The 21,419-nt window shown below is 52.4% G+C and overlaps 2 protein-coding genes across 2 annotated transcripts; one reads left to right on the top strand and one right to left on the bottom strand.

Moving 5' to 3' along the window:
* The first annotated feature begins 27 nt into the window (after window positions 1-27).
* On the top strand, window positions 28-11,311 carry FDFT1 (farnesyl-diphosphate farnesyltransferase 1). The gene is made up of 7 exons (XM_010147706.1): window positions 28-125; window positions 4,599-4,782; window positions 7,315-7,443; window positions 7,910-8,101; window positions 9,093-9,269; window positions 9,528-9,680; window positions 11,017-11,311. The coding sequence occupies exons 2-7, from the start codon at window positions 4,657-4,659 to the stop codon at window positions 11,236-11,238; spliced, it is 999 nt and encodes a 332-aa protein (XP_010146008.1). The 5' UTR covers window positions 28-125; window positions 4,599-4,656; the 3' UTR covers window positions 11,239-11,311.
* Window positions 11,312-14,338: 3,027 nt separating this feature from the next.
* Window positions 14,339-19,579, bottom strand: CTSB (cathepsin B). The gene is made up of 9 exons (XM_010147708.1): window positions 19,430-19,579; window positions 18,792-18,877; window positions 18,196-18,310; window positions 17,833-17,951; window positions 17,147-17,232; window positions 16,308-16,454; window positions 15,323-15,439; window positions 14,652-14,780; window positions 14,339-14,559 (listed from the first exon to the last, which is right to left on the bottom strand). The coding sequence occupies exons 1-9, from the start codon at window positions 19,553-19,555 to the stop codon at window positions 14,462-14,464; spliced, it is 1,023 nt and encodes a 340-aa protein (XP_010146010.1). The 5' UTR covers window positions 19,556-19,579; the 3' UTR covers window positions 14,339-14,461.
* Window positions 19,580-21,419: the final 1,840 nt, after the last annotated feature.

The raw sequence follows: 21,419 nt of genomic DNA on the forward strand, positions 1-21,419 counted from the left end.
CCCCCCCGCACCCCGCTCTCCCCGCAGGACTCGCTGGGACGTGGCCTCCGCACCTGCTACCGCTACCTCAACCAGACCAGCCGCAGCTTCGCCGCCGTCATCCAGGCCCTGGACGGAGAGCTGCGGTGAGCCGGAGGGGCTGGGGAGACCCGGGTGTCTGGACGGGGTGGGTGATGTGCCCTCCCCATGCCGGGGCTTCCCGGGAGGTGGTGGGTGCCCCCATGCTGGAGCTCTCCCGGGAATGGTGGGTGCAGCTTCTCCCCAACGCCGGGGCTTCCTGGGAGGTGGTGGGTGCAATGGTCCCAGACAGAGCTGGCCTGACATAGAATCATAGAATCACAGAATGGTTTTGGGGGGAAGGGCCCTTCAAAAAAAAAAAAGATCATCTAGTTCCAACCCCCTGCCATGGGCAGGGACACCTTCCACTAGACCAGGTTGCTCCAAGCCTCATCCAGCCTGGCCTTGAAGACATGATCCATACAATGTCCCCATACACTATATTCCTTGGCTGAGCTGCTGGGAAATGCTCCCTGTTCCCCCCACACTCCCCCTTCCCACAGCAGATCACCACTGGGCTGAGCTGGCCAGGAGCAGCTGGATGTGTTTTTTATCACGTCTGAGCTGGCTGGGTATAATTCACACACCCCCACCCCATCCCCCCCAGGCTGGGTTCCTCGGCCAAGCAGGCCCAGGGCCAGTCGCTACAGCCAGCAGATGGTTAAACGCGGCGCCTGGCCGTGTGCTGTTTGTGACACCCTGGGAATGTTTCCTGGCGGTGCCAAGGCTGGCGCTGGCCTTCGGGAGGGACGAGGTAAGCAAAAAACCTGGGGCTGACCAAGGGTCTGGACCCTGCCTGGGAGGTGCGTTTGACCCCCATCGTGGTCATCGGAGGGGCCTTGCAGCACGCTCGTTTCTTGCTGTACAGATTTTTGCTGACCCGTGCAGGAAAGCTTCGGATGGCAAAAATAACAGGATGCAAAGCTCAGCTGGCCTGGGGCCTTGGGCACATGTATATGTGCTCTCTATAAATCCTTGGATTCATATCGTAATTCCTGATTTCCGCATGTAGATCTCTTTCCAGTTAATCCCAAGGTGGGTTAATTGTCAAAATTAGGGGTCTCTGTAAGCTGCAGCAGACATGTCTAACGCTGCGGTTGCGACTCTGCAGGCACCGGCCTGAACACTGGGTTATCTGTTGGGTTTTGTGAGCCCTGGTTTGGCATTTTGGACGGTGCCCCGTAGTTGTCGTCCAGCATTTATGAAATGGTTGTCTGCAGCCTGTTTTACAGGAAATAACAGAAATTCAGTGGTTTGGCCAGGACTGCATGGAAAGGTATGAGTGGGGCCAAGAATTAAGGTTTTTTTTCCATGCTTGGTTGGTTAGCTAATGTAGAAATTAAGGAGAAAAAATAAAGACTAATCAATAAATCACCTTGAAACCTGTTAGCAGTGTCAGTATGTGCTGTGCTTGCCTTGATTTTCCTGCAGCTATCTTTCTTGTCTGTCTCTTCCGTTCTTTTAATCCTTGCATTGCAGCTTGGATCAGGAAGGCTCCTTACCCTCAGGGTACAGAAACTTCTGCCTGGCATCCTAAAAACGCTATTGCCGGATATTTGCAACCTACACTGTGCTGGGATTGCAGTTGCAGGACAGCTGGCTGCGTGGTGGATCTGAAGAAACTCCTTTTCAAAGCACAGTAGTTCTATTAAAGGGTTTAGGGACAAAACAGGGAAATGCGAAATAGGCAGAGCAGCAAGCTTAACGAGGGAATTCGTTTCACTGGATCACATCAAAGAAGGGGTTTCATTGATGTTAACCCCATAGGGGGTTAAACTGAGCCCCTGTGGCTACAGACTGCTTAATATTTGCCTCTGTGCTTGCTGGCTGAAGGAGCTGGTGTAGGATTCAAGCGTTAAAACGACCACGCTGTGCTAAGAAATGCAGCGTTCCCGGGGTCTGCTCCTGAGCACGGCATCCTATGCCGTATCCCGGTCCATTCCCCTGCCACAACTTTGTTTGCAGCTTCTTTGGAGTGAAATCCCCTTGTCTGATGGCTGAGGAAGCATTTCACATCCCTGCTCCTAGGAGAGTTTCCATGCACCCAACAAGGACTGCATCCAACAAGGAAAATGGAGATTCTGGATGAGTGCTTGGAGCAATGCTCCCCACACTCATGCACAGGGAGTTGAGCTAAAATGTTTGCTTTCTTCCTGCTTATTTTTTTTGGCCCCTAAACCGCGTGTTTTGCTGGCCAGGGCTATGTCCGGCCCGTCGCTCCATGGTTAGGGCGTTTTCTTTGTAGGTGAGAGGCTCAAAACTGACAGCTGAGCCAACATAATTCGTGGTGGTGGAGAGGAAAAGGATGCTCCTGCCTCCCTCTGCTGCCAGCCTTGCGATCCTGCCTGTCCCTTGGACCCTTCAGGATCAACTCCTGCAGGTTCAGCTGCTTTGTCAAGACCAGCCTTGTGCTGGCTGAGGGTGAATGTAGTGGCAAGGAGAAAAGAGACCTCACTGGGGTAGAACTGTGCCTAGGACAGAGCTGAAGCTTGAGTCCTGAGATAGAACTGGGCTTGGAAGTGGGTGCTTCCAATTCATAGAATCCCAGAATGGTTTGGGTTGGAAAGGACCTTGAAGATCATCTAGTCCCACCCCCCCTGCCATGGGCAGGGACACCTTCCACTAGACCAGGTTGCTCCAAGCCTCATCCAGCCTGACCTTGGACACTTCCAGGGATGGGGCATCCACAGCTTCTTTGGGCAACCTGTTCCAGTGCTTCAGCACCCTCATCATAAAAATTTCTCCCCTTGGTTTGCCCAAATTGCCACAGAACTGAATTCAGTGTATGCTGGAAGCTGGGGATGCAGTTAAGGTTTGGGTGCAGAAGTGGGGTTAAACAAGTGTTTTAACTATGCTGGGCTCTGGAGTTATTGCTGAAACAGTGTAGATGCAAGAGGTGCTTCTGGGATGGCATTTCAGGTTCTGCTCTGCCCCTCTTGGTTGCTGCAGTGGAAGATGCTGCTGAAGGGGGGGTGGGAGTCCTGGGCACTTGGTCGTGACGGATGAACCTGTGAAGTCTGGTTGAAATGGAAAAAATCAGTTGTGCAAAGGCACGGGAGAGCATAAGAGAGCTGCTTGTGAGCACTCAGATGTGTGACTTGACTGAGGTATTAAATACTCTGCAATCAAGGAAAAAATGCCAAATTTAACAGTATTGGCTCTAAGAACCAGTTTTCCCTGGTTGCTTAATCACCGCTTGTGCGTTGTCATCTCAGGAGAGCAACGCTTTCACCTAGTAATTAGCATTTAAGCCGTGAAAGCTAGTTTCCATTTGTTAAACAATTAATAAATGCATCATCTCCTTGAAGTTTCTCTGTGCTCGCTTAGAGCTAGGGGATTATTTTATTTAAATCCTGGAGTTGGAGCTGGTATGTCTCGCCATCGGGGCTTCTTGTTTCAGCGGCACAAATGGGGAGCCTGGGTGGGGAAGCAGCAATCCAGGAGCTTGTTGCTGGGACATCTCTGCTGGCTCCAGTGTCTTGTGCATGGAGTTATAAAGCCCAGGGCAGTTTTTAGCTCTATCTGCCAGCCCTAATGTTCCTGTTGCACAGTAAGGGACCTCCTTATTCCCCTCCCTGACAGCATAGAAGAGTGCTGGGTGCAGAGAAGGGGAAGTGGCAGGAAAAGTACACCTGCTTTTTTCCCCTTCCTTATTTTGCGTTTGCTTTTTCCGATAAGCTGACCTCGGGCTCTGTCCTCTGGGTCCTAGCGAGCGCTGGGCTTGCATGCAGGGTTGGATCTCGCAGTGTCCTGCCCAGGGAGATTTTAGAGGCCCATCGCTTCTTTGATACACATCTTCAGAACGCCAAAAGCTATGCCGTAGTTCTCTGCACAAAGGGAAAACCTGGGTTTCCTAAGCCAGCCCATGTGTGCCGCAGCTTTGGTGGCAGTCAGCCCGTGGGGAGTTTGTGTGGAGGCACCTCTGTTGCTGAGAGTGGAGGATCAAGGTGATTGTGAGGAAGTATGTAGGAAGCGTTGCTTTTGGTGCTTTGCATCCCTAACCTGCTCCTCTGAGGCTGGGATTTGAGCAGCATGTTTCTAATGCATTTATTTTACATTCCTACGCTTCAGGGGACAGCTGCTGTCCCTAGACGAGGGCTGGGGAAGCTGACACCCTGGACCTAGTTGAAGGTGTGCCTGCTCATTGCAGGGGAGTTGGACTAGATGGCCTTTGATATCCCTTCCAACTCAAACCATCCTGTGATTTGATGGAAAAGGGATTGGATGTGGGGATCCCTAGACCAAAGCCAGTTTCCAAGCTGTAGGAGATGCTGGGATACAACGATGGGGGCTGGGAAGGTTTTCGCATCACCACTTTCCATTCTGCTTGGTGCCTGAAGTACCATGTTGCTTGAAACGTGAAAGCAAATTGTGCTGGAAGTCCCTGTGTCTTTCAAAGGCATCACTGACCTGGCCATGACAGTGTGTGTCGTGTAGAGCTGGAATTGCCTCTGTGGAAGGCTGTCTGGTTAATCAAAACTCTTTGTCCTGCCTTACAGGCAATCCCAAGTAAAGGATGACTCTTTTTCTCCCCCCTACAGACACGCCGTCTGTATATTCTACCTAGTTCTCCGTGCCCTGGACACTATAGAGGATGACATGACCATCAGCTTAGATGTAAAGGTCCCAATGCTGCACGAGTTTCACTCCTATCTCTACCAGCCGGAATGGAAATACATGGAGAGCAAGGAGAAGGACCGGCAGGTGCTCGAGGACTTCCCAACGGTAAGGCATCCACTTCCGTGCTTCAGCTGCCTTGTGTCACTTTTGGGTCCTTCTCTGTGTTACACCTGAGCTCGTTCAGTCCCTGGTGAGCCCGTAGCTCTTCCAAAGAGCTACGTCACCTGCACGTGGGGCTGGATGCAGGGCTGGAGTGAGAAACTGTGCAACTCTGAGCCAGAGATAACCTGCCTGTGGAAAAGTGCTAGCTTGGAAAAGTGGCTTTTTACCTCCCCTGTTGGACGAGTAGATGGTTGTCTCCTTGCAGGGAGCCATTTGGATTTGTTGCCACACACTGAATTGTGTGGGGTGGGCATCCTGTGACCCCTAACAGGTGGGGAGAGGAGGAAAACTTGTCTGGCATCTGGCTTGTGGCTGGAGCAGCGTTTGCAGCAGTCCTGCAGGATCTGCTCTAGAGCTACCGGAGTCTGTCTGCAGATCTTTGACGTGCATGTAAGATAAAAAGTACCTCGCTGTCAGTCACAGCACTGCCCTAAGTCTTACAGCTTTAAGCATCTCTCTAAAAGGGAGCCTCAGGGTCTGCAGTTCCACTAGCAAGCTAAGCAGTACTGCAGCCTGTTCTCTGACCTGGAGGCCAGTGGGGAAAGCCTGTCCATGTCCAAGCTGTTAAACTCTCTCAGCATCCAGAACAGTGTGGTTGTATCCCAGGCTGTCCTTAAGAAGTGGTTTCTGACCCACCCTACTTCCCAAGCTCTGCCTGGGGGTTGGAAGTACATCGGGGGCCGTGCTGGAGGTATTCAGGATGGTAGGCAGCAGGACGAAACCCAGTGTGGTTGTATCCCAGGCTGTCCTTAAGAAGTGGTTTCTGACCCACCCTACTTCCCAAGCTCTGCCTGGGAGTCGGAAGTACATCGGGGGCCACGCTAATGGGGTAGCTATGTGGGCCACTGAGTCCGTGCTCGATGTTTCAGTTACTGGTGTAGGTGTAGCTGTAGGACCTTGACTCTGTGCTGCAGGTACTCAGGATGGCAGGCAGCAGGCTGAAACCATGCTTGTCCTGGGATCCTGCTGGATTTCAACCCTGGCAGGAGCAGTGGGATGATGGAGCTTTGCCCTGCTGAGATTCAGCATCTCCCAGCACCGAAGGAGAGCACTGTCAGCCTAGAGAGCGTCCATCAAGCTGACAGCCGAAAGAGATGCTGTGCCTGGAAGGCAAGACTGGGCTCTGCCGAGTAGGGATACAGGTTTTGTTAAGGGCACAAGGATCGGCCCTTGGTGGATGCTGCAGTTTTGCTGTTGTTCATGTTGATCAAGAATACCTGGGTTTATTTTTTAGGGCTTTTTTTAAGCTCTGTTTTCTAAAAAGTATAATAGTTACAGTGAAGAGCACTTCATTTTCCAAAGAAGTTCTACTTTGTTCAGCTTTTTACCATTTTTAATTTATTCTACCCTTTTCTGGCCTTCCCCAGCAGTGAGAAAGGGATGATTGTTTGGAAAATCGAGGTGTATAGGACATTCTGATGCTCATCCTGGGCTAGCAGTGGCTGTGCCCTGTCGGGGAGGGGTGTGTGCTATAGGAGGTGGCTGTGTCAGGGGCATCCTGATGTGTAGTGATGGAGACGTGGGAGGTATGCCAATGGCTTGGTGTTTTAGAAAAGCTTTTGGCAAGGTATTTGTGGGACTACATTGTTCTCTCTTGCTTTGTGTTGCTCGGGCAGTCTGAGCTCATATTCAGGTGTGATTCGGATAATATCTGGTAGAGGTGTGCTTGCAGACTGTGCTTCTCTGTAGTGGGTTTAAGCTGTTGAGGCTGAAGCAGAGTCAATACGCTTATTTGCCAGACAGACTGAGACACAGGGGAGGGAGGAGAGCCTGGATCTGTGGTGGTATCCATGTCCAAGCTGTAGCTGTTCAGACTGCTCCCCTCACCAGACACAGTTACCCACTGATATGAGAGCGCTCAGCACAATAAAACACGATGCTCCACTGTTTTGGGAAGGGGAGGGCATGCTCTTGATTAAATTTGAGAGTGACTGAGTCATTGAATCTTGTTATTGGAGATGCAGAAGAAGGATTTTATGCTTTCTCCATTGCTTGATGCCTTTCCAGTTGTGAAAAATGTGCCCTGTGGAGGCAGAGCTGGAGAGGGCTCAGCAGAACGAGGCACCAGAAACCTCCCCTGCCTTTTCCCATGGCTGGCGTGATGGGGTGTTCTCGCAAATTACACAAAAAAACCCAAAAAACCAAAACAATCAAAAAAACCCACCCAAAAAACCCAACTTTGTGCACCAAGTGTAGCTAGTTTTGTCCTGCAGCTCCCAGATGATACTAATCCAAGGCCACAGAGCCTTCCCAAAGATATTGCTGTGTCTGATCTACTGCCAGAGACGGTTCCTTTTAGACTGAGAACAGTCTGAGCCTGTGTTTTAAGGGCCTTGAAACAACTCTGTCTGTGGGAGTTGTGCTGGATCTCCAGCCAGGGTGGGATAAGAGCCTGGTAAACAGTCTTTCTCTGATTTCTTAATAAATGTTGAGCTGTGCTACTTTTTCCTAACACTTTCTGGTTTTGTGTTGCAGATCTCCATGGAGTTCAGGAACCTGTCAAAGGTCTACCAGGATGTGATTTCGGATATTTGCCACAAGATGGGTGTCGGGATGGCGGAGTTCTTGGAGAAGAAGGTGGACTCTCAGCATGAATGGGATAAGGTTAGTTATCCTGGACAAAGGATTGGACTGAATGTGAGTAGGTCTACCTTGTCTCTGTGGAAAGAGGAGACAGCATCCCTGTGGGAAGAGGACTCAGCTGGATGAGGGAGGCTCTGTGGGCTTGAGAAGGCTTTGAGAGACTGCTGGTCCTGTGGGTAACGGAAGGATGGTGTGGGTTGTTGCTGCTGCCCACCAGCACGTGTTTTGGGTGGCCATCATATCAGCTGTTCCCCTGCGGGAGCTTCATTTGGAGGCAGAGTGTCACCTTGGTGGAACATCCTCGGTGAGGTGTTTGCTGGGCATGGGAAAGCTGAGATGTGCCAGGAATAAATGTACTGTCAATTAACTTGTGAGCATCGTGTTTGTAAAACTCCCCATTGCAAATACAACAAATACAGCAAATATAGCTCTTGGTAACTGCTCCTTTCGTCTTTTTTCTGCCTGTTCACCTCTCGGTGCCTTGCAGTATTGTCACTACGTCGCTGGGCTGGTGGGGATTGGCCTTTCCCGTCTCTTCTCTGCATCAGAGCTAGAAGATCCTATTGTCGGGCAGGACACGGAGCTGGCAAACTCCATGGGCCTCTTCCTGCAGAAAACCAACATCATCCGTGACTATCTGGAGGACCAGCTGGAGGGAAGGGAGTTCTGGCCCAGAGAGGTGAGGGAAGACATTGCCTTGAGGTGGTGTCTCTCTGGGAAGTGTACTAAGACTGGAGGTACTGTTGTTGCTGCTCTGATACAGTGAGTTACATCCTTTCCTGAGAAGGGTTTGAAATCCCCAAATCCAGGGTTTTTCCCACCGTTGTTTGGTGTCCCTTGACAGTCTTGCAGGCTTCTGTTCAAGAGCTGCAATGGATGTAGCCCGCCAGCCGTGCTTCCCAGGATGCCTGTCGGGAATGCATTGCAGGGTGCTCAGCTAAAACTCATGGTCTCTCACGTCCCTTTAAATCAAAGTTAACAGGAGAGACTTGGTGGTCTGCTTTCATTTTGTTAAGACCCTGCAGTAAAGCTGTGCTGCCTAACCCCACTAGTGCTGGTTGTACATCTTCCTGCTAATAACAGTTCTTCTAATGACAGCTGGCTGCCAAGTTCCACATCTACCTACCGCTGTCTGGGTACGGATTTGGGGACGAGGTGATGTCTCCCCACACTGCCAAGAATTTGTTGGGCAGCTTTTTCCCCTCTCTGTTATGTTGGCTCTAGGAATGAGGGAGGATAAGACTGGGTGAGATCTCAAGAGGGTACTTAGATTGTTCCCAAAGGCAGAATCAGCTCTGCCTATGCCTGATAGATGCTTGTCTGATCTTCTTGAGGCCCTCCAAGAATTTGTCTCTCCCTTTTCCGTGAAGCTTATCTGTCTCACAGAGCATTTCTTCATGTGTGATGCATCTTTTCCTTGCCCTGCCTAGAGAAGATGAGGAGTTGAGTTGCATCCTTCCTTACAATCCCTTTGTATATACAAAGGCCATCATCGTGGCTCCACAGCCAGCCCTTCCTTCTTTTCTTTAGCCTAGTAAGCCCCAATCCTTCAAGGCTTTTGTGGGTCTCTGGTGGTTCTTGTTGCTGTCCCAGACCTCGGACTGTTACAGACATCTCTCTTACAGCACGAACGTACCCTCCAACTTCTGAGTCCTTATCTTGGTGTTTAGGTTTGGAGCAGATACGCAAAGAAGCTCTCAGATCTTGCCAAACCGGAGAATATCGATATGGCTGTCCAGTGTCTGAACGAGCTCATCACAAACGCCCTCCACCACGTCCCTGATGTCCTCACATACTTGTCCCGCCTGAAAAACCAAACTGTCTTCAACTTCTGCGCTATCCCACAGGTGGGTTACGTTTTCAAGTGGTTCTCTGTCATCTGCTGCCCAGCGGATGAGAAGCTGGAGGTGAAGGTTACGTGTCATGTCGGTATTAGTCTGTTTTATTCTCAGCCTCTTCTATCTCTTCTTTCCTGGTACCTGCTGTTTCTGTTGTCGGTGAGATTGTGGCTCTGCTCCAGAGGGTCTTGCCGTGGATTTCACTAGGACCAAGGCTGCTTGGCAAGCTCCTTTCAGTGTGGTAAGGCCCTTGGTGTTTCTCCTTAGGTGATGGCCATCGCCACGTTGGCTGCCTGCTATAACAACAAGCAGGTGTTCAGGGGTGTCGTGAAGATCCGGAAGGGACAGGCTGTCACTCTCATGATGGATGCCACAAACATACAAGCTGTCAAAGCCATCATGTACCAGTATGTGGAAGAGGTAGGTTGAGCAACTCAGGAGTAATTTCTGGCTGTTTCTATCCTCATTCCTGGTGTGGAACTGGGAAAATATGTTAATCCTTTCCTTACATTGTAATTCGGTGGTGGCAGGGCCCCATGACCCTGACGTGGCTTTTGCCTGGACCAAACTGGGTGCTTGATCTGTTCCCCTGAAGGTACCGTTGGTCCGTGCCTGTGTTGAGAGGCAGAGAGCAAGGCCCTGTTGTCCTCCTGGTGCAGAATGAGTCAGCTGTCACAGCGCAGGGCTGAGCAGGCTCAGGGGACCTTTCCCACAACAGGTTGCATCATCTCCCCATGGACTGCCCCAGTGAGCTGTTGTGTTTTCTCCCTGTCCGCAGTTGCAGTTGGCAACATGACGTGGTGCTCTGTGACCAACAGTAAATAAGGGCAGCTCTTCACAGGTGGTTAAAGCAGTGGGAGTCCTGACATCAGGGTACTGCGGAGGTTAAAAGTTCATGTGGAGGAACATCTGATGGTTAGACACATGCACACAAGCACTGGAACAGGTTGCCCAGGGAAACTGTGGATGCCCCATCCCTGGAAGTGTTCAAGGCCAGGCTGGATGAGGCTTGGAGCAACCTGGTCTAGTGGAAGGTGTCTCTGCCCATGGCAGGGGGGTTGGAACTGGATGGTCTTTAAGGTCCCTTCCAACCCAAAATATTCTGTGATTCTATGGGGGAAACCCAACGCCAAAAACCAAATCCAGCGAGGGCTGTTAAATTCAAAGATACTTCTTCTGCACCAGGGACACCCCAAACCATGGGTGATTAGAGCTCCCTTTGTGGGCTGGCCAACCCCACAACAAGGGACCGTGACACCTCAGCCCTGAGGATGGTCTCTGCTTGTGCACACCTCTAGGACTCAAAGGCCATGAGGTTTGCAGACCATGCAGAGCAAACCCCAAAGCCTGTGGAGGTTTATCTGATGAAGGTGATCGTTTCCTGGCAGTCACACTAGGGTGTCCTTGCTCGTTTGGAGTGGGCTGCAGCCACCCCGGCAGTGAGTGAGGATTGCCGGGCAAGAACCACCAGGTCCCAGCAACCCTGCTTGTGGTTGAGGGGCCCTGTCTGAGGCCGTGTGGTCCATCTCCCGTCGTGGGGTGCCCTCAAGAGGCTGCTTGGCTTAGTGCACTTCTCAAGGGAGATGGGCCCTGGCCCCATCCAGGCATCCCTTGCAGCTGGTTTTTGCTCCATGGTAGTCCACCGCTGAGGTTGCTCTTGGGGACACAGTGGCCCTTAAGGCTTCCTCTTCCACCCTGCAGTCCCTTTTGTCTCCTCAACCTTGGGTAGGAGCCATAACTCCTCCTTCCTCCCCAGATCTACCAGAAGATCCCAAGCACGGACCCATCATCCAACAAGACGCAGCAGGTCATCGCCTCCATCCGTGCCATGAGCTTGCCCGGCGGCCCCATGGCATCGCGCCACCACTACTCCCCCATCTACCTGTCGTGCGCCATGCTCCTGGCCGCCCTGAGCTGGCAGTACCTCAGCACCATCTCCAAGGCCACCGAGGAGTACGTCCAGGCGGGCGAGAACTGATGGGCAGCGGGTGGGCGGGGGCAGAGAGGTGGTCGGCGTTGGGCAGCGGAGGCAGGAGGCTCCTTGTCCCTTGCCAGTGAGGATGGCCAGGCAGCGGGATGCCAGGGGGCCTGGGACGGGGACAAGGATGGGACGCCGGTGAGCTGCAGCCCCGGGGTGATGGTGCGGTGTTGCCAGGCTCCGCTCCTCACCGCCCTTGCCATCTGCTTGGATGGTTACAAACACTACTCGGAGTCTTACTGTTTGGGGTTGAATATTATTTTTTCCCCCCTTTTTTCCTGTTGGACAGTTTACCTGACTTTTTTTTTTTTTTTTTGTTAGGATGGTTTTAAATAGAAAATGCAGTTGCCTTTTTTTTGAGATTTGAGACACCTTTCCAGCTCAGGCTGAGCAAAACCTTCTGGGGTTTGCCTCCTTTTCTTAGGCAGCCTCGTCCCCACAGGCCTCTGGTGTCTGCTCCGCACTGGAAGGACGCTGCTTCAGTCAGGAGAGGAACATGTTTCTTTACCCAGGGAAAAAGCTCTGGCCACCTTCTCGCCCTCGGCCCAGGCTGGTTGACATCCTGCAAACAGGCAGAGGCAACCTTTGCCTTTCCGTTGTGCTGAAGGAGGCTCCTAGGCTTGAAACAAGCCCTTTTAAGGTTAAATAACATTGGAGGTGGGATGGTCTGTCCACTTTAATGTGCCCTTAGCTGAAAGCCATCTACTGCAGCTCCCTGCCCTCGAGCTGACAGCACCCTGCACTTGGAAAGCTGTGTTTTAGGAGCTGAGGAGGCGGTTCAGAGGAGAGGGAAGCTGCCTGCATGACCCTGAGCTAATAACCCCGTGCTCGACTCCGCTGCGGGCTCTGGGCTCTGCACTTCTTCAGCCCGAGGGGACGGGTGGCTGTGGCAGAGCAGCAGCAGCACTGCGGGGCAATAGGGTGAGGGTCTGCACTGTGCTGGCCCTTGTGGGATGCTTTTTGGGGTGCCTTGGTGCATCGGCCATCCTGAAAGGCAGCGATGATGCCTGCCATGGGCTGGGAAGGCTTGAGCCACCAAGGAAATGGCCAGGGCAGGTTTCCCTGGCCCACATGGCTCTGGCTTGGGAGGATGCTTTGGGTTACTGATGTGCAAACTGGAAAAGGCTTCCACTGCTGTTCTGAAACACATCAGGCTGGACTTAACACGTGGGTCACGTTCTTCCTGGGAACAGCGTGGGTAAGAAGAAACAACACTTCAAAGGCAAATGCTGTTTTCCTGGGATGGAAAACACATTGTTGTCGTGGTCACTATCACCCCCAAATGCTGCTTTGCCCTCATGAAGGGGAGGACAGCCTGTGTCCAGGTGGAGGACAGAGCTAAGTCCACCAGGTACGGTTCAGTGGCCTTTGCAAGGTCAAGTCTCTGTGTCCAGACTTACTCAGAGGGAGGACCCCTACTCCACAAGTGTTGATGTAGATAGTTTTAGCTGTTGTTTAAAAAAACTTGCGGTAGCTCTCTTTGTGCAGCTTCCAGTCTTGTTGAAATTAAAGTTTTCTTGGGGAAAACAATGATCTTTTAAGTGTCATTTCTTTTACATTTTAATTCTCCACCGTGCCACAGGTTACCAGCCTTCAGCTCAGGTAAAATGCAGATGCTTTCTCACTGCTTTTAAATTGAAAGTGGGGAGGTTTAGATTAGATATCAGGAAGAAGTTCTTCACGGAGAGGGTGGGGAGCACTGGGACAGGTTGCCCAGAGAAGCTGTGGATGCCCCATCCCTGGAAGTGTTCAAGGCCAGGCTGGATGAGGCTTGGAGCAACCTGGTCTAGTGGAAGGTGTCCCTGCCCATGGCAGGGGGTGGCACTGGGTGGGCTTTAAGGTCCCTTCCAACCCAAACCATTGCTGGGATTCTATGATTCTGTGGCTTCCACAGTGCACAGAACAACAGGGGGATGGTTTGGGGTGGTTTGAGCTCAAGGAGAAGCAAGCAACCAAGGGCCAGGAGACAAGACACTGGAGAAACCATTTATTGGCACAGTTGTTCCAATCGCATACAGCACAGCTCTGTCTCAGTGGTGTCAGAGTAGGCAGAGGTAAGGGGCTATTTTACAGTGCAAGGGAGAGCCTGCTTCACGCACATCAGGCCTGTAGTCTCAGCAATATCTCTTGTGCTTTAAAATTAACAATAAAAAAAGCTCTTTCACTATGTTAGTGTTGGCAAATCACGTGATTCCTCCTACACAGCTATTACACCTCCCCCCAGTAACAAAAATAAGGGGTTTTTTTCTTCTTAATGCCTGTAGCTCAAAAAAAAAGCTTTAGTTGTGTACAAGTTAGCGAGATACCTCCAACCATCTGCATGAGCTCCCTGCAGGACTCTCGAGCAACATCTCTCCTCTCGGCTCAACGTTCAGCACCCGCCCTCCCAAAGCACCACACCAATTTTGGATACAGCCTCCCCTGCACACCCGGAGCTGCCCAGCCCCGGGTGAAAACTGCATTGCTCTTCCCAGCGTGCTCCTAGGTGCCTGCAGGATATTTGATCAAAGGCTCGTGGAGCTCCAGCCAGGCCCTTCCCCATGATCAATAACCCCAGGCTACAGCAGAAAAAAAAGCAAATAAACAGCAGAGGAACAAGTGGTTTAAAAAGCAGCCGAGTGGATGGAGCAGAGCAAGCGATGCACAAAGGACGTGTTGCAGGCAGGAAGGGGCCTCAACAGAGCTTTGGCCAGAGCCAACCCCACAAGTCTGTCAGTATTTCATCATTAATAGGTCTAAATTTATCCAACTGAAGGCACATGCTAACATACCCTGCTTGTTTCAGGCACTAACAGTCAAACCAACCCAGCCAGGGGTGCACAAATCCCCCCCACCGGTCATGGCTTCCCAGCAGGGTCCACCCCTGCCCCACCAAATCCCTAATCCCAGCACAAAGCTACTGCTTCCCACACTCCCAGTAACAGACTGGGCTGGAAGGGGTCTGGGCTAACCAAATACCACGGTAAAGAGGCCAGCGAGCCCCCCAGCAGTCCTCTGAGCAGGGAATGCCCCACAGCTGCGACCCACCAGGAGCAGAGGGCTTGTGGAGAGCAGTTCCACCCCCAGCTCCACCATAAAATAAAATTAAAAAAACCCAAAAAAAAGATAAAAAGCTTTAATAAAGTAATCTCAACTATAGTCTCTTAGAAGGGGGGGCTCTGCACCCAACCCGCTATCGGTTAAAAGTGTCAGGGACTCAGGATTATTTATGGTTTGATCAAGGTTACACCCTTTTCCAGTACTGCTGCGTGCTGGGGATGCCCGCCACGATCTCGGACTCGATGCCGCAATGGTCCTCTCCTCGGAGGATTTTGAAGAAGCCTGGAAGCACACCAAGAGCAAAAGTCAACCTTCCTACCAAGGGAGAACAGGGAGGGGATAATTCCCTCCAGCAACATCGAGGGGTGCCTCACCATTGTCCCCCCAGTCGGTGTTCCAGGAGTTGGCAGCCAACCAGTACGGAGTGCCGTTTTCCACTCCCCAGCCCAGGATCCGGATGGCGTGGCCTCCCACCTGCTCCCCAGACACGTGCTGGTAGACCCCTGCAAGGCAACGCGCCAACAAGTCAATGGGTGCTGCGTCCCCTCCCGCTTCAGACCCCCGCCAGCTCCTGAGACACCCCGTATCCAAGCCCAGAGACCACCCGAGGCGGCTCTTTTTGGTTAAACCGCAAACCTGAAGGTTAGTGGAGTCTGGAGAAAAGTGATGCTAAGCGTCAGCTGAGCACTCAGGACACCCAGACCCTCAGCAAGGGCACTGCATCCCCACACAGTTCCTAACAGGGATTTGGGACCACACCAGGAGAGCCACCTGCCAGCATTTTACAGCTGGGAACAACAGCTAGGATTTTGGGTAAGTAAGTCTGGGGGGTAACTCTCTGAGCCAGTCCCAAGCACCTATTCCCCTTGCTGTGAACCAAAGGATACAAGAGACTACATCTGCCCATGCTCCTGCAACACCAGCCCTTCAGGTGTGAGCTTGGGATCTCCTTTCAGACTTCAGGAGAGCACAAGGGCCACAAAAGACAGACCCTACGGATGAAGTAGGGAACAGGGCTGCCTACAGCCCCGGCGCTGCTGCTCACCAGACTTGTACATCAGGAAGTCCTCGTAGACAATAAAGGCTCCTTCCACCGGGCCATTCTTGTAGATCTCAGCCATGATTTCCTTCTCACTGTGAGGGACACCGTAGGATGTGATGCCTAGGGAGAAAAAAAAAAAACAGTCACCATTAATACGGCATTGTCAGGCCACACATGTCTAGGGACAGCTGGACAGTGACTGTTTGGCATGCCTGTGCAGGAAGCCTTCTCCACTGAAAGGTTAAATTTGGATATTGGGAAGAAATTCTTCCTGGAGAGGGTGGGGAGGCACTGGGACAGGTTGCCCAGAGAAGCTGTGGATGCCCCATCCCTGGAAGTGTCCAAGGCCAGGCTGGATGAGGCTTGGAGCAACCTGGTCTAGTGGAAGGTGTCCCTGCCCATGGCAGGGCGTGGGACTGGGCCATCTGTAGGGTCCCTCCCAAACCACACCATTCTGTGATTCTAAATTGAAATGCAGCTGCTCCAAAGGCACTGACACGGCCAGGCAGGGAAAGTGGGTTCCAACCACCCCTCTCCCCAAGTCCTGTTCTGTACCCAAAGACCTATTGCAGGCAGCTTCAGTGGGAAGTTTTCCCCACACGCATCCTCATATCCAAAACAAATTACTCAAGGCTAAGACAAATCAAGACACAGCCAGACCTTCCTACAGGTGCAGTGCTGGCTACCACCAAGGAGTAGGAAGGAGGTGGCTTTGACACCAAACTCCCCCAGATTCAGCACCGTGCCCTTCAACCCCGGCACAGGCACCACGAGGACTCGGATCAGTTCCCTCATCTCAGCGGAGTCTCAGCTACAAACTGAGCATCTGCCAGGCTCGCTCCTGGACCACCCATCCCAAGGCCACAGAAAATAACCACCACAAAACAGCTTAGGAAGAGGTCTGACCCCAACAACCCCACCAAGTTCCCCTCAGGAGCAGCTCTGGAGCTGCTGGGCATTGCACAGTGTTAGAGGCCACCTCCCTTACCGTAGTGCTTGTCCTCCTTGTACGAGGGCGAGTAGCCGGGTTCACAGTGCCGGCTGCACCGAGGGGTTTCCCCCCCCTCCCCAGTGCACGGCGGACGGGAGCCATTGACGTGGTGCTCGCAGGGTGGGATGGAGTAGGGACGGCAGCCTGTCGAGGACAGAGGTGGCATGAACAAGCTGTCCCCAGGCACTCCTGTCCCCAACAGCCATGCTGAAGGCGGCATCAGATGTCCTGAGAAAGGGCATCTTTCTGCCCCAGAAACCCCACAGATGAGTGGGGTGCCAGCAAGAGTAGGTCTGCCACTTCCACATAAGCAATCCCTGCATAACCGATGGGTTTCCTCTGGACCTGCCTCTCACTACCTCCCTCTTGCAAAGTCATGGAAAGACGAACCAACTCATGGCCATGCTAGGAAGAGACAGAGGTTTCCAATCTGGAAGTTGCTTTTTGAGGGGGAAAAGTGTCAGGAAGACTCTTGCCCTCATCCAAAGTTTATTGAACTGGTCCAAAACCAGCAACAACAAAAAATTCACCACCTGATTCATTCTTGCTATGGAAGCAGGAGCCTTGTGGCATTGTTAAGTGTGGCTGCTCTGCTCCCTTCCTGGATGGGTCTCCTGCTGCTACATACTCCTTAAGGACCCTTGTCCCAACAGGATGACCAGAAGAAGCCATGGGGACAGAAGCAACCAGCTGGGATAACAGGGGTGTTTGAGCCCAGACCTGAAGGAGGGAGCAGCCACAAGGATGCGGACCAGGACAGAAGAACCCTGAAGGACATGAGCGATCAAGCAGAGATGCTCCTTTTGGCTTTCACAAGGCTATCTGAGAGGACTTACCCACATGGGAATCGTAGAGACCCCCGGACACAAGGCCTCTCTCTGTCCAGTACCTCCATGCACCAGAGGGGTAACCACCATTGCACCTGGAGAACGAGACAGCAGTTCCAGCTCCACCCTGCTCTGAGCCACCCCCTTGGGGGAAGCAGGGGAAACAGAGCCAGCTTCAGGTGGCTGAATGGAGGCTTTCAGCTTGTTGAACCTTTTTGAGACTCTCCCTGCCTTCCCTGGGATTTCTGAGCCTTGAGACACTGAAGCCTTGCGACAAGAAGGAGCAGAAGCCACACAACTTCGAGGACCAGCTCCACATCCCACTCCCCGCCCCAAACTGCAAAAGTCACAGGCAAAAGGCTTATGCCTAAAAACCAAGGCTTTGGGGCTATTAAAAGATCCTTCCCTTGGCTTAGGCAGCTGCCAGCCATGTGTGGAAAAGCATCACTATGGCTTGCCCTCCCATCATCATCTACTGCTGCTGGGGGCAGGATGTGGCTCAGAGGGACTTCCAGTCCTTGCAGCCACCTTTATGTTCCCACAATAACTCCAACATCTGCAGCACAAAACACTGATGGGGCTTCCTGCTCATTAGGGAGACCAGGAAGACAGGGCTGAAACCACCAGCATCTTCAGGTTGTCTCTCCACGCCTCCCACCCACCTCTGAAGTGCACAAGAGCCAAATGCCACTCACCCCATGCCACACTCGAAGCCGCAGCACGACAGCAAGTCCTCCGCTGACACCTCCACGCTCACCTTGGTGTTCGTGTGCACGCAAATTCTGTCCGAAATCGCTTCTACGGCACCGAAAGCCTGCAGACAGCCCCAAAAACCCAAGGAAAGACCATTAGAGCTGGGAGGAGAAACCAGGCAACCTTCTGGCAAGGAGTACAACAAGCATAAGCCTGGCTGGGAGAAGCCCACCGAGGAGCTCAGACACTGCAGGACCCCACCCCGTGCTCCCCCCATTCATGCAGCTCAGTAACAAACTCAACAGCATTTTTTTTTTTCTGTCCAGTAAACTGTCAAGTTGACCTTAAACTGCCCACGCTCTTACCCAGCAAGAGCCACAGGAGCCCTGGTCTCTTATCTCATTGATGGTAGGACAGTTAGGCCACTGCGTCCGTGAGTCAAAGTTATCAGGCAGCTCCATGTCTGCAGCAAAATCAACCCTGCAAGCGAGAAGAGGGAAGTCCTGTTACAGGAACACCAGCATAACCAGACTGGGTGCACAGGTCTCTCCAACCTCCTCTGAGGTTGACCTGGAAGATAACTCCTCTAGTTGTTTGCTTACTGAAGGAGCATAAATACTTCAGAAGTCCTCAGACCAGTGTTTTGAGTTTCAAGGAGCACAAGTTACACGATTGCTCAAGTATCTGGCAGGACACAGGGTGGATGTTCCCCCCTAAGCTTCCGTGCTTAGCTCCATGCAAGATATCCACGCATGTTTCTGTGCTTAGCTCCATGCAAGATATCCACCAAGCTGCACCCGGGGGAAACCCGCTGACAGTCTGCCCGGGAGACCCTCACCCACTTCAGATACACCAGGAGCATCCACACAAGCTTTTACAGGGCCCTCAGTTTCTTCTTCTCCCAGCACTCACCTCTCAGGGAGCTTGGGCCCACCCAGGAACTTCGTCTCCCAGCACTCACCTTTCAGGGAGCTTGGGCCCACCCAGGAAGGTGCCACAGAGCTTCTTCACATAGCTCATGTCAGTGTTGTGGAAGTTGTGCCCTGCCTGGGAAGAGATACAGAGGAATGGGACATGAATCTTCATGGCCATCAAGTGCATTGCTGGGACCAGCCTGGTGCTCCAGATCTCCCTCAAACCCAACCAGTGTCTGACGCTTGCTATAAAACCCAGGGACCAAGAGCTGAGCTACCTACAGACATAAGACACAGCCCCTTCCAGGATCAGTGCGTCACGACCGGTAGACTACGGTCCAACTCCAGGGTTTGGCGATAGCAGCCTGGCCAAGGAGGGTTTGGCCAGGTCACCGATACACCTTGACACTTGCTGCTTGTTTCCAGCCTCCAACAAAGTTTCCTCCTCTTAGTACTGCTCCTACTCTATGAATTCATCTATGCTTTGCTCCAAAGAGAAGCTGCGCAGTCATGGTCACCGGAGGGATCCCTGGCACCATCAACTCACTGCAGGAGTCAACTGGGACCAAGGCTGGTTTGATACGAGCACTGTGGTGGGACTCCCAAAGCTCAGCTATTGAGTCCCAGAGAGAGACTGTTGAGCAATGCATCCAAAAAAATCCCAAAAAGGCAACCCAGTACTCACCTTCCAGGTGGTGTTGAGCTTGTTTATGTGGTTGATCAAGTCATTGGAGAGAGGAGGGTAGTAAGGAATGCTGCGAGCACTGGCGAAAGCCACCAGGATACACAGGATGGACACGGAGAGCCACATCTTGGCTACAGAACAGGCCACTCCACCTGCAGCCAAATTTGGGCAATCGTTGGAAACCTTCCCGAGGCAGGCTTGGACCACGAGCAAGCACTTGGCAAGGAGCACTGCCGCAGCAACACGTGGGAGGATAACACACGTGGCTGCGCAAAGTCCCTCCCCATCCCGATTTACCCAAAGGTCAGGAGAGACGCAGGAGCACACTAATAACCTCCCTCCTCAGAAGAAATCAGACAAGGAAACTCTGTTTGTCGACCACTGCAGGATTAGTAGCAGCAGGAAAATATCTTCTGAAGCAGATCCAAGGGATTTGGAAGGTATTAAAAGCTGTGTTTATTTCCACAGCACTGGAGAATGAAGACTAGAAGGAATAGGCGACTTCTCCTACCTTAGCAAACTGGGGCCTTGCTACCCCCTGCCCTAGTGAAGTGATATCGCTCCAAGTCACAGTTTTGGGATTTACGGCCTCATTTTGGCCAGCCCATTGCCCTGGGAACCCTGGCTGGGGTCACAGCCCCGAGGTAGGGACCCCTCTGCCCATGCAGAGCGGGTTTCTGCACATCAGAGCTGCCTGGGGTGCTGCCCTCCCACCCGGGCTTTCCATAAGGGATGCTGAGAAGCCCCATCCCTCGTTGCAGGGCACCAGAAAAGTCCCACTTGAGGAACAGAGACACAGGGGAAATCCAGGAGCACAGCAAGAGCGGACCACAGCCTCATGGGTGGAAGCACAAGCATCACCCTGCCCAAAGATGCTCCAGGGCTCGGTGGTTTCTCTGTTCTCCTGCCTCCTCTAACCTAACGCACGTTAAATTGCCCAGCTGCAATTTAACCCCCAACGCCAACAGCCACCGTTTGGTCCGCGTCCCCACGCCTGACTCAGATGGGCCACAAGCTGCTCAACCTCTGCAAACACACCAAGGCACCCTCTTCCTCCTCCAAAACCTCCCAGCTCCCCTCCCACCAACCCCACATCCACTCCGACGAGCACCAAGCCTGGCGAGTGACCCAAGACCGCGGATACTCCACAGCAGCCTGAACAGTAGAGATATTTAGGCTTTAATTCCTACTCATCTCAGCCAGATGAACACGTAATCACCTTTGCGAGCCTGGGCTTAAGCCCTTCTGGGCACATACGCCCGAGCAGCCCTGGCCAGCAGCTCCGGCCCCGCGGCAGCGGATCCGGCTGCACAGGGGATGGGGAGACACGCAGGCATTTCCATGCAGGCTGCCTCCACCCACTCACAGCCAAGTTTAGCCTCTCCAGAGAAGAAAGCCCAGCAGAAGTGTCCTACTTTCTGCCAGCAACAAGCCTGGGCAACTGCAGCTAACTGTATAAAGGGGATTTATTTTTTTTCTTCTTTCACCATGTATTGATTTTTCTTCCCAAACACTCCATGCTTTCAGCAGTATGCTCAGCCCAAGAGCTAGATGAGTTCCAGCAGCGTGTGTCCTCCTACCCCCAGATCTCACCTCTTTCAAGGGGTTTTACACGTATTTTGCTTGCTTAGAGGTTTCTCGCAGACCAGGGATGCGCTGGCACTGCTGGTGCCCCCCCTTTAGCTCCCCGGCTAAAGCAGCAGGAAGGAGGTTACACCTAGAGGAACAAATACACTTCCCTAAGGCTATTGTGGGTTTTGGTCTGTGCCCCTTCAACGTGGCCATGTGTGTGACCAGCCTGAGCTGAAACACCTTTTCTAATGGAAAGCCTTAAAAAAAAAAAAAAAAAATCATCACCAAAACAAAACAATAATACACACCCCTCCCCCAAACCTCTGTACTTCCTGCAGTCAACCTTATTATTTCCTGTAGCACAGAAACAAGGCATTTCTGAACCCAGAAAACACCTGATATACTTTTTTTTTCAGCA

This window comes from Eurypyga helias, unplaced genomic scaffold (genome assembly GCF_000690775.1).
Source record: "Eurypyga helias isolate BGI_N326 unplaced genomic scaffold, ASM69077v1 scaffold17302, whole genome shotgun sequence".
Lineage (NCBI taxonomy): Eukaryota > Metazoa > Chordata > Aves > Eurypygiformes > Eurypygidae > Eurypyga > Eurypyga helias.

What these genes read in the sequence shown, in the direction of transcription:
- FDFT1 (XM_010147706.1), top strand. Translation starts at nt 4,657, where the DNA reads ATGACCATCAGCTTAGATGTAAAGGTCCCAATGCTGCACGAGTTTCAC. An exon ending in TGCTCGAGGACTTCCCAACG is followed by an intron (nt 4,783 to 7,314) that starts GTAAGGCATCCA and finishes TTTGTGTTGCAG; the next exon opens with ATCTCCATGGAGTTCAGGAA. An exon ending in GGGAGTTCTGGCCCAGAGAG is followed by an intron (nt 8,102 to 9,092) that starts GTGAGGGAAGAC and finishes CTTGGTGTTTAG; the next exon opens with GTTTGGAGCAGATACGCAAA.
- CTSB (XM_010147708.1), bottom strand. Translation starts at nt 19,555, where the DNA reads ATGTGGCTCTCCGTGTCCATCCTGTGTATCCTGGTGGCTTTCGCCAGT. An exon ending in CTTCCTGATGTACAAGTCTG is followed by an intron (nt 14,781 to 15,322) that starts GTGAGCAGCAGC and finishes GTTGCCTTGCAG; the next exon opens with GGGTCTACCAGCACGTGTCT. An exon ending in CACCGACTGGGGGGACAATG is followed by an intron (nt 14,560 to 14,651) that starts GTGAGGCACCCC and finishes GTGTGCTTCCAG; the next exon opens with GCTTCTTCAAAATCCTCCGA.